The sequence below is a fragment of the Electrona antarctica genome (genome assembly GCF_951216825.1).
Source record: "Electrona antarctica genome assembly, chromosome: 4".
NCBI lineage: Eukaryota > Metazoa > Chordata > Actinopteri > Myctophiformes > Myctophidae > Electrona > Electrona antarctica.
Genome location: NC_136809.1, coordinates 47,864,706 through 47,880,102, shown reverse-complemented (window position 1 = coordinate 47,880,102; position 15,397 = coordinate 47,864,706). Strand labels below are relative to the sequence as shown.

Below are 15,397 nucleotides of genomic sequence, written 5' to 3'. Positions count from 1 at the left end.
TGCCTAACCAGTGACCACACGGTTGTACAAGCTCTCGTTTGCTGTTTTTGCCTTTGGCCACTGGGTGTCATCCAAACTATAAAAATGCTGGGTGAACATGCTCCATGACTCACTGCAGGTCTCCAAAGACCTTGGCGGCCTGTGTATTGGTTTAACTGTTGTGTAATGATTTAGGAATGCTATCTTTTTTGATATATACCAACAGCCCTCAGTATAAATTTACACACGCGAAACGCCAACTTGATTTGAAGCGGAGTCTTTATTTCACAATGCTTAAGCTCGTACATACTTGTCAGATTAAAATAAAGTAGTATTAAATTGTTAGTTTTTTTTTTGTATAGTCCACATTTGGCAGAAATAGTACACCATTCGCCTTATTACAGAATAACGCGTCAAATGTTGAGCAGCAGCCTCGCAACGAGGCTCTCAGAAGTGGATGTAAGCACTGCGGCACACTGCGTTTATTTGATGGCTGCATGGCTGCCTGGCTGAACGTTCAAAGGGAGAGCGGAAGATAGGAGGAGGAGGAGGAGGGCGCACGAAGGGAGACGAGGGAGGGAAGGGGAATGACTATACGAAGAGGGGGAGGGAAGACGATTTCCTTTCTGTAGCAGGCAGCGCACACGCCATAAGAAAATACACCGGGATCCAGACAAAAAAAACATAAGGGAAGAGGCAGAAGGAAACACCGCAACCCTGTTCTTTTGTTTTGGGGAGACACTTTACGCAGAATAGAAGGACTATAAGATGGGGGAGGAGAGCTCCTGACGACGATTGCCTCTCAGTAACCTTTGTGGTAAAAGTCTCGCTGTGTGTTAGAGAGGAAAAGCGATAGGGAAGACATGTTATGTTATGGGATTCTAGTCTTGAGGTTGCACTAGGGTGATTTTGAAACCTCTCTTGCACAATAAAGAGTGTAATAGTAAATTGGGCGCTATGCTCTTGACCCATTGTTTTGATCAGTGTTTAATTGGTTTGTTATGATCTGAGATAGCTTAGGCCTTGGGTAGCCTACTGGAGATACATGATCAGCAACCGCAGGACTGTAACATAGATGGGAATTCAACTGACGGGCATGTTTTGTATCTTATGAATTTGGACCGCCGTGTTTACCGCAGGATAAGTGGTGTTTGATTGGCTATTATTTCGTCCGTATATTTTAAAACCAGCTGTGCTTAAATAGCCTAAGCCTGGTCGTATAATCAAAACATTTCCGAATCCTTCCAACTCCTTGTGGGGTCATACAAAGGCCTAACAGAAACATTGCATAGGCAAACATCACAGCAAAGCTTAAAACCTCGTTTCAGTTTGGCTTTTTTTCCACTGCAGAGAGGAGTGTCCATACAGGCCATATAGCACGGAGGGGGCCAAGAATAGGTGACAGTTATTCCCATTTTTAGAAAGAGACCGGGGAAACATCAGAAGATTTTAAATGTTAATGTCGACCGACGTAGCATCAATCATGCTGCCCGTGTCCCGGGGTCTAATGGACCGGGATCGAGAGCTGGAAACAATGGCTGGACTCCATCCCAACCAGAGCGGCGTTCCTGGTTCTGTCCGATCAGGGATGAAACGAGGAGACCCCGAGCCCGACGCTCAGACAGCGGCAGCCTTCGCCGAGTCAGCCGGGGCAGAGTGCAAGCGTCCCCGGATCGATGGCTCTGGAATCGCCGAGGTTGGCCAGGTGAGGATTTATATCTATCATGACCTAAAATGTTGTGTACACCGTCACCAGCTTGAGCTAAAAACATGGTGCTGCTCGCTTTTGTCGTGACTTTTCCATGATGGGCCTTTAGTGTGTGTGTGAGTGAGAGAGAGAGAGTGTGTGTGTGATGACATTCTTGAAAAGCCTAATCTAATAAGCATCATTAAGAATGAAAATGTTCTAGTTAGCCCATGGCCTATGCATTGTAATCAATTCTCGGACTACGTAATTAGCCCTCAAGGGGTCAAGAAGCAAGGGATGATGATGCGGATTGACCCGTGATGCCACACTAACACGAGCCACGGGCATGGCTCCCATGTATTCTCAGTCAATTCCAAACATTGCTGCTGCTAGGAAAGTGGAAACAGTATTAGAACTCTGGCAGCTCAGAGCTGTAGAGAATAGAGATCATGCATTCATGTTTTTCATTCACGTCTGCTACTCTTACGTGGCCTGCACTTAAGTTCACACAGTTTACAGTAGGCAGACGCCTATGGCTATTTGTAAGCGTTGATAGATGTATAGAGAAGAGTAGTGAATGTAAACAGACCTGGCCTTTTGTAATGCTAAGAAATAAGACACCCTCTGGGCATGTGACGTGGAGCAATGGTGTGGATAACATTTGGTTTAGAATGTGTAAATGTATGTCAATGTTTGCATGTGTGATCTTTGGGGAAAAGGTGTAGGTTGGGAGGTGGAGGGGCCGGGGGGGTGTTTGAGGTAAACAATGACCACACCACCCATTTCATGAGGGGTAAACAACTTAGCATTCTGCTGCATAATGAGCTTCTGAACCTGAAGCACAAATGTTCAGATTGTTGTTGTATGATATCACATTCCATGTCAATTAGTGACACAGTCGAAGGCCTTTTCCCTCCCAAGTCAACTAAATCAAATAGAACCTTTCTCTTTTTTTCCTTTCCTCAAGTGATTTATACACAGCAGATCATTTTCTTCATGGAGCATTACAGTGGGCCGGGCAGATGCACTAGACATCATTATATTGCATTACATGATGGGGTTAAGAGCATCATGGGAAGATAGAAAGCAATTTCTCTGCCATTGTAAGCAGCGGTAATGGAGGGGAAGTGGTCGGTTTGCACTGCAGCTCTCTCTGCTCTCTGGTATTGGGGAAACTAATGGCCAGCTACTTTACATTGCTGCTGTCCGGGAGTGCTGAGAGACAGGCTTAGGGAGGTAATGCACTTAAAAACAGACAAGAGTGGAAAAGGGAATGTCTCTGTGTGTGTTTGTGTGTGGCCATGTGAGTGAGGTATGGATCAATACTAGCTTCAGCCCCTAAAAAGTATTGAGCGTCAGCTGGCAGGGCAGTCCGGAAATGAAAAAGCGAGGGGAGGGGGGTGGGGGGGTGCTCCACTCTTCAAGCGCTCTATGTTCAAGCGAGTGCAGGAACAGATTTGCCCTATCACTGGCAGTAAAGAGGCTTTGTTTTGATCCAACAGGATCACTGCTTGTACTGGAGGGGGCATTATAACCAAACTGATCCCTGAGATCCCTATCTAAAGGGAAGGGATTAATCCAATGCACACACACACATACACACACACATCAACATAATGTGATTATGTGTTTATGAGGACCATATTGGCTATAATTTTTGTAAACAGTGGCCTGGAATGGTCCGCCTAAGTGTATTTCAGTGAGCAGCAGTTCTACCTTTGTCTGTGATTCATTCACACAAGGTATAAAGTAAACCTCCCATCCTGGAGTGAATAAAAATAACAATGACGTATTTTCATTCCTCTGACCCATTGACACCATTAACATTACAGCAGAAAATTAGGCTGAGCGAAGTTCAATTTTCCTACTTTAAAATGAGGCCGCGTAGCTTTCCAAGAATCAACGTACTTTGTAATGCACACAATGTGCACTTCGGTAAAAAGCTGTTTGTCCGTGCGAGGGGAGAGTGAAAAATGGAAAATATTGCCGTAAATGGAATCATGTCCCTCATTCATGTCCCTCATAAAGTACATTGTGATTTATAGCTCTCTCCCACTATCGCTCCCCCATCCATCACTGTTCAGAACCATTTTCTTTACTGCAGACATCATGGCAGCATTGAACTCTGCCCTGTCTCTGAGGCCAGTGGGGTGTGGTTGGGTTGTAGTAATGAACAATCCATTTGTGAATCCACAGACCAATGACGGCATTTCCCACATCATGGCTACTGTATATTGCTGTTTGTGTTTTCATGATCAGGCACTTTTTGTAGAGCATTAATGCATTATCAAATCTGATGTACTACTCCTGACTATCTGACTAATCTATATATAATCTATCTATATAATATAATACTATTATATAGATTTGCTATCTTTGTTTTAATTGTACTAATATTCTTTGGATATTAGTCTCTTTTGGATAATAACATCATATCCTGTCACTGTGTTTGTAAAACTTTGTTAGTTGTGGCATTTCACTGTTTTGTTTGCTATTTGAAGCTCTGGTTTGAAAGATTATCTATACACACGCATTCATTATTGCTATTAAGTGAAACTAGATATGAGATGAGATCATGGTATCGCACACAGATCCATACACCACATGTAGACTAGATCAGCGCATGCTGAAGTACGATTGTGCAATATGGCCGCATTGCACACACCAGTGCCAATAATATCCCACTCCCTCTCTTTTTTACTTATTGCTAAATGATAGGATTGAATTAACACCCTGTAAATGAACACCTTACTTAGTTCTTTGCGTAAGGATTGGATGGTTCAACTTCAAACACAGAAATGAACAACAACCAACATGGCACCCATCCAGAACCCTGCAGCATGCAGAAAGCCTTACATTTTTTCCAGGCATTCACAGCGGCACACTGTGTCTCTCCACACAGCCCAAGTGAGATTTTGGGAGATGTTGAGAGGAGGTTGTCTGCTTCAATTTCCATCGTGTGTGCAGGCGGACTGGCCCACGTTGCGTTGTCACTGCATTGGAACCCAGCTCTTCTAACCTAATAAGGCCTTGCCTGGGATGACAGAGCTAAGGATAGATGACTTGACTAGAACATTAATGTAGGTGAATCAGCCCCATGTACGTACTTTCATCTCAGCCGCGGCACTGAAATAGAATGAAAATGTCAGCGAGAAAAATGTACTCCTGCAGCACGTTGAGAATATTTATTTAGTCTTTTTATTTTTTTGGGGGTCCCTGCTTCTCTTTGAAGGATCACCGGCTGCGCTCTGTTGACTGAATTATGATAGAGAGAGACGGGGGGGGAAGGAGACTTGCTTGCTTTGTGCAGTCTACTCTAGTGGAGGTTAAGTGTTAGTTTGCCATATACCTTAAGTAATGCAATGTATCAAGATATATGAAGTCATTATTTTGTTTACAGTCATTTCTGGTGTTGGGAAGGATTTTATATGTTGGCTTTTTCCATGCTTGACATTACTTTTTGAGGTGTGCTAGCCCCTCCAACGTCTGGCTTTTGAAATGACATCATGTGCCATAAAGTCCCTTTAGTCCGACTACGTGGCCAGTTAAGACTCACCCGTGGCTTCCGCGTGCCTTTAGAGTTTGGGTATAGGGTTTGTATACTATGGGGCTCTATGGTCAGAATATTGGGTGGTCAGATTTATGGGTATCTTATTATTGGGACGTCTGACTTAACGCTACGCAACCACTTCATATAGCATGTTTGTTAGCTTTAGAGCACTTTATGCCCTTTTTTTAGAGGACTTTAAACAAACATTACCAGGCGCCTCTCACTTAACACGAGTGTGATTTTTATTCTTGATTATATCAGTATTCAATTGGCTGTTGAGAGAAGCATGTGCAAAAAAAGATGGCCTCCTACCTAGACTAGACTAATGTTTACACACCAGTAACTAGTTCAAATGTATTTACCTAGCCACTAAACAAGCTCCCAAAATCCACTTGTACTCCAGGCAGCAGGTCATTGAAAAAGCAAGTGTGGGTTTACTGTGGAGAGTCGGGAGAATGTGAACTGTACTGAAAGAGAAAATAAACTGCAGGTCTTCTGGCTGACTGCTTGCAGGCTTAGCACATAAGTGCTCGGCGGATGAAATGGATTCACATCCTCTCGAGTGCACGCACGGCGTGCCCTGCTTTTTACAGTTGGGTAATATGACTTCCATGTCCAGCAATGCCATGCGGTGGTTCCTTCTGAGGAGCCGCCCTATTGCAGGAGGAGAGGTACAGTAGCACTAGCAAGGATTCACTCACGCCGTAGAATTATAGGGACGGGGTGAGCGATATGGAAGTGGTGCAACTACACATTTATTGTTATAGTTACTGTTACTGTCAGTGACGTCACATACTAACCATAGCAACCATGCTCGTTTTTTTGGTTGCTAACCATAGCAACCATGCTCGTTTTTTTGGTATGAACAAACACGGGTACACTACACGGGTACAAAGCCAGTTGTTGGAGTGGTTTGCACCACTCAAAAATATAACATCACAATTATTTTTCCAAGCAGTACTATCACGATCATCCACCATATTCTCACGATTGTGCTAAACCAGAACCCGCAGTGGACAATTTGTAGCTCACACGCCAGCAGGTGTTAGGTTGTTACTGTGTAGTCACATGTTACTGTACATATTTGTAACTCTTGGGGCCCAACCCACCATTTGGGAAACGGTGGTCTATGTATGTATGTATGTATGTGACGACACTGTTACTGCAACCCAGTGAATTGTTGTGAATGTAAATTACTCGAGGTATTAGGTAACTGAGGTTCCACTTAACCATGCCCCCAACACACACACACACACACACACACACACCACACACACACACACACACACACACACACATATATACATACACACTGTTACACACACACGCTTCTGCACTCCTCATCTTTATGCTCTTTGGAGATTTCTCTCCATCAAGCCCTATCCTGTTCCCCTACCCCTCCAAGCCCTTTCTCCCCTCCTTCCGCCCCGCCTCTTCCCCCCTCCCCCTCTTTCACCTCCTCTCTTATTCACCATCTGTTTACTTCCAGTCATCTTGTTACTTTCTCCTGATTGCTCGCACTGTCTTTCCCCTGCGGTTCAGTCCTCTTTCTCATGCTTCCCGCCGTGTCTGATGCATCTACACCAGGGAGAAGAGGAAAAAAAAAAAAGACAAAAAGGGAGACGTTCTCTCAAACCACAGCTGCTATGTATGTGTTACTCCACTATTCTATGTAGGCTTTGCCAACACAGTTGTAATAAATCCACTTCAGACCAAACATTCACGACCAGACGAAACCACGTTAAGCTCGAAATTCCCCGTACGGAAATGGCAGATCTATACAAGCAAGCTCACAACGAGCCCGCGCCGTGAAGCTTGTAGATCTGCTATTTCCTGCGCGTGATGCGATTATACGATGGGTTGTGGAGAAACATACCCCGTAGCCTATTTGAGTGTGTATGACTGTGTTCTCTCCTTCCTAGCTCCTCAAGGAAATCAAGCACATGACTCTGCTCATGTATGAGTCATTGTCTTTCCTCCCTTCCTCCCTTTACTGGTGTTTTCTTTTTTTTTTGCCGTTTCCCTTCTCCTCCCCTTCTATCCGTCTAGCTCCGAGTCTGGTTCCTCCCTCAGTCTCTCACTCCACCCCTCGTCCATTTCCACTTCATTCCCCATTATTTATTTTCCCACCAATATACTTGGGGTGCACGATTATGAAATTATGTTGACCGATATCCGATCTCAGATTATTTGCAGGGTCATATCTGACGATTCCGATATTATACAGACTGGACCACAATGGAAACAAGCCTAGGCCCTATAGGTGCTTGGCCCAAAGCCTGTTAATAAAGTATTCAATCAATAAATAGCCTAGATACTCTTTTCCAAGTGTCTGTTTTCACAACCGAACGAGACGAGTTAAATGTAGACAAATGTACTTAAGATTTTACATCATATTTGATTTGTCTTTTGTTCTAGACTAGAGGTACTAGACACTTGAATTTTGATTTATATCGTTGATTTTACATTTTTTTCTTTTTCTTTGCTGGTGAAAACCGGTTAAATAATCGGGATTTTGTTTAGACCGATATGGAATTTGTATGGCCGATTCCGATTATGCTACCGATTCCATTATATTGTGCATCCCCAGCTGACGGTGAATATAATATTCCAGATGCTGCTTAACTTGACATATACAATCCCTATAGCCTATAGGGATTGTAAACGTGCTTCTTGATTATTCAATTAATCAAAAAAGTAGTCGTCCATAGAATATATCCAGTGTAGCGATAAGTTCAGGTAGGCACGGAAGGCAGGATGTGCACAACTGCACATTGCTAGCTCACTCTCCCCGGAGGCACTCCCCCCCCCCCCCCCCCCCCCCCCCATTCATTCATTCAACGTTCAACCCACTCCGCTCCTTCATTCCCAATTCTGCTAACAAGCTTTCACAGACGCCCTCAATCTAATGATTAACTTGCGACGCGTTGTGTGAGCTTGTAGATCGGCTATTAGGCTGTCTATTTAGTCAGTTGTCTATTCAGCATTGGACACGGCTCCGTTCCTGCTGCCGTTTTTGTTTTCAAATTCACAGGAAGAATAGGGCCTTGTTGTGAAATAAGGCACACGTTTATACTTTATTCATGACAGTCAAACCTCTAAAAGGGGATGCATTATTTACAGGGTCTACCTCCCAAAGCCGGTACATTAAGTCCATTTTTGGCTCTGAGGAAAGAAACGTTAACGCTGCTTGATACATACTTGGCGGCGGTGTCACGCACCTGAAAATAGCGCATCTATGAGCTTGTAGATCTGTTATTTCCGGCCATCGTACTACGACAGAGCCCACAGTAAATTAGGCACTAGAACCATGCACAAATTGTCCTTTTTGTCGTCGTCGTCCCCCCCCCCCCCCTCTCCTCAACCATTCATCTATGTTGGGAGACTCATATTAGTGAGTGTGTGCTTTAGTAAAACAGGCCCCCATGGGGTTTGGTAGGTAGAAGGCTACAGTATTAATCAAGAGGATTCAAGCTGCGATGCACGCAGAGGCAAAGTGTTCCCCCTGGGGACGCTGCAGACGGACATTGGTTCCAGATGAAAAGAAGATGAATGTGGCACATCTCGTGTTTTTCTAATTTAACAGTATGAAGCCAGAGAGGCAGATATGATTTCCCCCTCCTCAAAAGCACATGGTAATTGCTGTAAAAAAGATTATATATATATATATATATATATTCTTTTTACATTTAATGAATCATATTTGCGTAAGTGTTAACCTACACGCAAATAAAGTGCTACAACCTATTTTTAGGTCGTAGTTACATGAATTCCAATTACTTCAAAAGGGGATAAGTGTTTTTCCCCCAATTATTCTTTTAGCTCAATTAATTACAAGCCCAAAATGTATATGAGGTCTCCATTACAACACTGTGCTTTTCACAGCCAGAGAAAATGACAAGAATGTGTAGGAGATTGCATCAGGGCTGATGACGCCATGTCATGCCAATAGGCGACATATTCACTGACACCGCTGACCTATTTTATGATTTAACGGCCAACGTGACACTCTATCTCGCTTTATTTCTTTCTCCTCACTGTGCGCTTGAACTCTCGGCTCTGGTGGGATGGATTTAATAGACAGACAAGCGGGTCCAGTCAGTGGAGTGAAAGCCCAGTGGGGGAATGATTGACTGGGCAGGTACACGATAAAAAAAATCTCTTGTGTTAACTCTGAGAGTTTGCAAACGTTCGTTTGTACACTCTCAGAGTTACAAATGGGTAAATGTCGAACACTGAGGAACACTGAACAGTGAGGATTGAGAGGATGATGCGTTTCAATTCTCAATTCTCTATACCAATCAGGTATAGAGATGTGAATAAAGATAGAGGGAACGTGTGTGTGTGTGTGCGTGCGCGGCTGATATATCAGACATTATTGGAACCTTTTTGACGACACTGTATCATTTGTTTTAGCATCTTTCAACCTGGCATCACTCTTTTGGGCAAGTCGTCATAGGTTGAAAATGTCAAAGGTTTTAGAAAATGTTCAATTTCTGAAAAACTTCAATCCGAACCGATGTAACACTTTTTGACACGAATCTCGAACAACTTTAATTCCACACATCCTAGGTTTGGACTGCCATGAAGGGAGACTAATATTAGTTTCAACCTTATTGTCAGTTCATCAACTGAACAAGTGAACCTAAATGCTTTTCTTTCTTTTCTTTTTGCTTGGGGTTACTCAAAGCGACCTGACCCGTGACCCGTGTAGTTGCCCTTACACATTAAGTTCTTGTTCTTGTATCAAAACATCTGCTTTCCTCTCTTTCAGAACAACGATCCCCTGACCCTCGGTTACCATGGTTACGTCCCTCAGTGTCAGGTAAGACCACAATCTGTAACGTTCTGTATTTATCTGTAAAATATGATAAATATCACAATCTCACGTTCTATATTTATTTATCTATAAAATATCACAATCTCATGTTCTGTAATATCACAGTCTCACATTCTGTATTTATATATAAAATATCACATCGTTGTTGTCGGGAAGAAACATACTATCTCCATATTTCATCTTTATGTGACTAAATAATAACTACATTATTTTAAGATGGCAATGATAGATTCATTTTTAGATTGAGTCGATTAACCACTTAAACTTTTACTTTGTTGAATAATGCTGCTGTCGTGCAAAAATAGTGAAAATACTGTATATCTATTATCTACAAGTTCACAATGCGTATATCGGCTATTTCCTCTAGTTGTCATTCTTTAGAACCTTTTGCCTATATTGACAAGCCCAAGGGGATAGTGTATTAATCTATTATTTGATAAAATTATCGATTTATATTTTTATATATAATCTGATATAGTTCAGTTAACTGTTGCGGCCCAACATGCGCATCTGCTAGGTTGTGTGTATTGGCCTGCTGATTTAGTTATTAGATGGTTCAGTTGGTGTGGTTAATCCTCAGATCATCCTCCACTCATCCACTCACGTTTGGCCCATAATCCCCTCAAACCTTGCTTTCCATGGCATCTGTTGAGCCCTTTTCAACAACTTTAACTGCACTCGTGTTGATTTACTTTCAATTGTTCCAACGTTAGGCCTTCACTACTGACTACAGTGTTCTAATGACCCTAATGTAGGAGATTGATCCTAGTAATTTTACATGCAGTACAGGTATAGTAACGATTAGGGTTTGACTGTTGTTGTGGTTCGTAAACACAACATTGATAGTTGGCCCTTCCTCGCCAGCTCAATTGCACCAATAATGCATGCCTACTATCCGAAGGTTGACACCCAGAAACGGACCAAATACGGTGAAATAACAATACACAGGCACCCTGGGGAAGATAAGACACCACCACACACTCATTATGATTGAGAGGGATCATTTTTGAGCATATTCTTATTTAGGAAAATCCTACTTGTTATACATTTAAGCATGTCGTTTTAGAATATAATTGAATGCCCAGAAAGTAATGTAACTTTAACAAAGTGTCCCATAATAAAATGGCCTCAAGCTTGTGGGGGTCGGTGGGAAATTAGCCAATTAGGCTACATATCGTTTTTGGGGTCCTTGACATGAAATATTGAGCACCACTGATATAGAAACATAGGTATTTCAGAAAACTGTCAGGAACTAGAAGACATTTTGTTTACATTTCGACGTCAGGCCTAAATGGGTTAAGCTAATTGCTGCTATGGCGGAACTACAATAAAGTGTCCGCTGTGCCCTGTTACTTCAAATAACTTCACTGGCATGGCCAACCAGGTAATGTCCTACCCGTGTCTCGGAATCATTCAGCTGTAGCCAATGAGTAATCGTCAGAGGATTCTGTAAGTTACACTGAGCAGTGCGATGGCTGCAATGTCGACTCGGTGTCAGTCAAGTTGCATGCCGAGGAATCCACCAGAATCTATTTCACAATTGCACATAGGCCTGTCACAATTATTACATAATCGCAATTATTTGAAATAATCGTCATAATTGTTTCCATTTAAAAAAATGTTTGATAATGGTGATGCGTTGTGAGAGAGTAGTTTGGCTATTTGGCTATTTCCACTATTCATGTTGTGTTTTTAGTCTAACGTTATTGCCATTTCTTTGTATATTTAGGTCATTTGTCATATCTGTCCTGTGCAACCTCAAAGCCAAACATATGTAATCTTTATCCGGTATTCAACGAAATCGTCAATCGCAATTATTTGAGCGAAAACCGAGCGTCAAGTAAAATGTCATAAACGTGACATCCCTACGTAGTGCTTGGCTGCTCATGTGCATGAAGGTCGGTAGCTAAGAGCTAACTAGCTGCATAATGTAAACAGACTGGCAGCCAGCCTGATGCACAAGTCCCACATTTCTTCCGCCCAGCTGGAGGACTTTCGCCCACTCAGAGGACTTGAGGAATTGTAGGCAGACCGCGGCTCCCAACCACTGCAGAGCTGTAGCTGTATAATGTTTATCCGTTTATGTGTATCTGTTTGCTACTCTGTTATATCACTCCATTATATCGATGTTTATAACCCTTTAATGGAATATACTGTAGATGTGTGATCTCACAGTTGGCTTGAGGCGTTTGAAGTGATAACCGACCTCCCACGAGAGAAAAACAAAACAAAAAAAAGGGAAAGGGGAAATGGATAGGAAAGTAAAGGTACAGGAGACATATGTTATATGCAGGGAAGACTCCCTCAGCACTGAGGTGCTAAACTGTCAACAGGAGTGTGAGACTGATGTGATCAAAGGCAGCTGGAGGGAAGAGCAGAGAGAGAGAGAGAATCTTCTTTTTCTATCCCACTGGTGCCAGCAGCCCCAGTTAACTCACCTACATGGAGAAAGAGAACAGAAGAGCAGAGGGAGGGAGGGATTGAGGGAGGGAGAGAGAGAGAGAGAGAAAGAGACTGCGACATGGGAGGGGAAAGTTTGCAGGTGTGACAGAGAGGGAGAGAAGTAGGAGGGAGAAGCGTCAGGCTATCTGGGTGAGAGGGGTGGAGGAGAGAAGGGTGAGAGAAAAGACACAAGCAGAGAGAGAGAGAGAGAGAGAGAGAGGGGGAGGGAGATGAGCAGGCAAGGGCATAGCAGTGAAACAGAAGGCTGGGGGTAGAGGGAAGGAACGGAGCGAGAGAGCTCGAGCTACACAGAGGAAGCGAGCGAGTGAGAGAGAGAGAGAGTGACAGGGACAGAGGCCAGCAGAAGAGGTGGGGTGGGGGGGGGATTGGGAGGACGGACAGACTGAGCGATCGGGGGAAGAGAGAGGGAGATTTTGAATCTGGGAGACGGACACAGACAGCAGAGAGAGAGAGAGAGAGAGAGCTGGAGAGGGGACGCAGGCTCTGAAGAGAGAGAGAGAGCTAGAGGAGTGAAAGGAGAGAGCGGACGGGAGGAGAAACGCCGATTTGTGTTTTTGCACGGAATACGATGATGGGGCTGTACTATCCTTCCATGTTGTCGGTGAGTTGCTAGTCTTCACATCTTTTCGTCGCGTCCTCCTCGGGAAGGGACAGGCGCTCGCTTGTAGCCTCCTTCCCCATCACAAGCTCTCGGGTGTACATTAAATGACATTAAAGCGGACAGGGCTGTCATTGAGCATGAAATGTTAATTCAGCACTAACGGACGAGGACTCTACTTGACCCCCTTTTACACAGAGTGGTCTAGTCAGTCGTCGGGCGGTCGGTCAGTGGATGGGATAGAAACAAACAGTGAAATGAATCGCGTGGGCTTGCGTATTGATGACGGTAAGATAACAGACTTTGGTTTTGATGCTCGGCTGCAAATGGTGATTTGATTTGCTATTCTGAAAGAACAGGAGCAGCGCTGTTGTATCGTGCGCGCCATTGTCAAGGCATCTGTTACCCTGCCAGAGGCTAGTTAAGCACACTTTCTGAACATTAAAACCCCCCACTGCCAGGAACTGTACTCCGTCATGTATTATGTACCGGAGAGTCAGTGTATTTTTAATTGTCTGACTGCTACGCAGTGCAGTTACCGTTCCCTTGTTGTTGACGATGACCAAGTAGGGGCCTATAAGGTCTCACTGTCTAACTGTAGTAATGTAAATTGTAACTCTGTAGGCGTTATGGTGAGCGAGAGGGAATAGGCCTTTATTGCCCCTGCAGCTGTCCCTGTATGTCCCTCCAGCCTGTGAGCGAACGGGACAGGTGTCCACAGAACAGTTGTTGTTTTCTTTCTTTCTTTCTTTCTTTCTTTCTAAACACTGACTCCTCGCTGTAATCTCTGTATCTCACACATGCTCATATACACCTACTGTACTGTGTGTACACACACACACACACACACACACACACACACACACACACACAACCACTTCACGCAGGCAGCGGGGTCAGTGAGTGAAGTGTCTCATGCGTATCATTACATTTCAATGGGTGGATGTGGGGCAGTCGGTGGTCCTGGGTGTGAGGTCTGCCACTGTCTTCCTGCCTGCGTTTGCATTGCGTGTCTTCTCTTTCAGCTGTACCTTGGAATCCTGCTCTCTTTACTGTTTGACCTCTTTTCTCCCTCTATCTCTCTCTCCCTCCCTCCCTCTCTCCCCCACTCCTCCCTGGGGCCCTGGCAGCTGTTATCTCAATGTTTTCCTTTAAGAGCCCCTGGAAAGGGGAGGGAGGGAGAAAGGGGAGAATGAGAGCAGGAGAATGGAAATTGATTTTAAAAGGTGACAGGCCACCGTCATTTACCAGGAAACCCCAGAGATGTCGTAAGGAGCCCGAGATTATGTGGAGATGGGGCAGATTGAGAGATACGGTTCATAGATATCCGGAGAGAGTCGCAAGGAGATACGATTGGGATGAGTCGATATCCTATTTGTAGGTTAGCAGGAGAGCTATACTAGCTAGTTTGCCCAGTGACGCAACACCGGCCTGTAATGCTGACTTGGCATGGTGTGTGCATTCAAAGTTGTTTTATGATGGCAATAATGAGAGATCTCTGCAGGCAAGCACAGCACTGAATAAATTATAGGCAGTGATTTATGTGCTCGCTTATAGTGCACTTTGCACACTTACAGTCTATCTGTCCTTCTTTCATCCTGTTTTTCTTTTTTCTTTTTTTTCATTTGCTGCTCTAATGATAAGAGTGAAAGAAACTAGAAAGCAAGCAAAAAGCTGACATATTTGCTGAGCCCCACCTTAGCATGTGCCCTGAGGCAGAGACGCCTACCTGGTGAAAGAAGCATGCACATTAGGCACGCACTGCCACGCGTGCACCACGTTATATCTAACGCAGTTCAGCTGCCAGGCCCAGACTTTCTTTTCTGCACCCGGCTCGCCATTGATTTTTGTATACAGTAAACATACAGCGGCCGAATGATCGCACCGAGCCCCGTTACTATGACGACGTTGCATGACTCATTCATTGATAAGGTTCTTTTATCATTTGCGGTGTGCATAGGTGCCATGGGGAAAGGTGAGAGTAGACTACACAGCCGTTTGGAAACACCTTTGACTTTACGCTGTACTTCTAAAAATAATAACACGATAGCTCTACTCGCTGGCTGCAGGAAAGCCGTTACTAAATTGTTCACATTAGTGATCAGATTTAATCCATTGAGACCTGGAACGCATCCATGTCACGTTAGCGTTAGCGTTTTAAACATTATGTTATAATTTAGCTATTGAAAAATAGCAGATCTACAAGCTCATAGCGAGCCACCGAGTGGCACGCTATGAACTTGTAGGTCTGCTATTTTTGAAAAATCGTTAAAATGTGCC

The 15,397-nt window shown here is 43.9% G+C and overlaps 1 protein-coding gene across 6 annotated transcripts in view; it reads left to right on the top strand.

Annotated features, from left to right (window-relative positions):
* Positions 1 to 565: 565 nt before the first annotated feature.
* rbfox2 (RNA binding fox-1 homolog 2) overlaps positions 566 to 15,397 on the top strand; it is a 38,068-nt gene continuing 23,236 nt past the window's right edge. For 5 of the 6 annotated variants that reach the window (XR_013789724.1, XM_079498092.1, XM_079498090.1 and 2 more), the window contains exons 1-2: positions 566 to 1,684; positions 9,991 to 10,041. Coding sequence is in view for 5 of the 6 variants with exons in the window: in XM_079498092.1 (XP_079354218.1) it covers positions 1,433 to 1,684; positions 9,991 to 10,041 (303 nt within the window). In the remaining variant the exon portion in view is untranslated. Of the gene's footprint in view, positions 1,685 to 9,990; positions 10,042 to 12,883; positions 13,121 to 15,397 lie in introns of those variants that run through there. The other variant, XM_079498093.1, reaches the window with a different exon arrangement.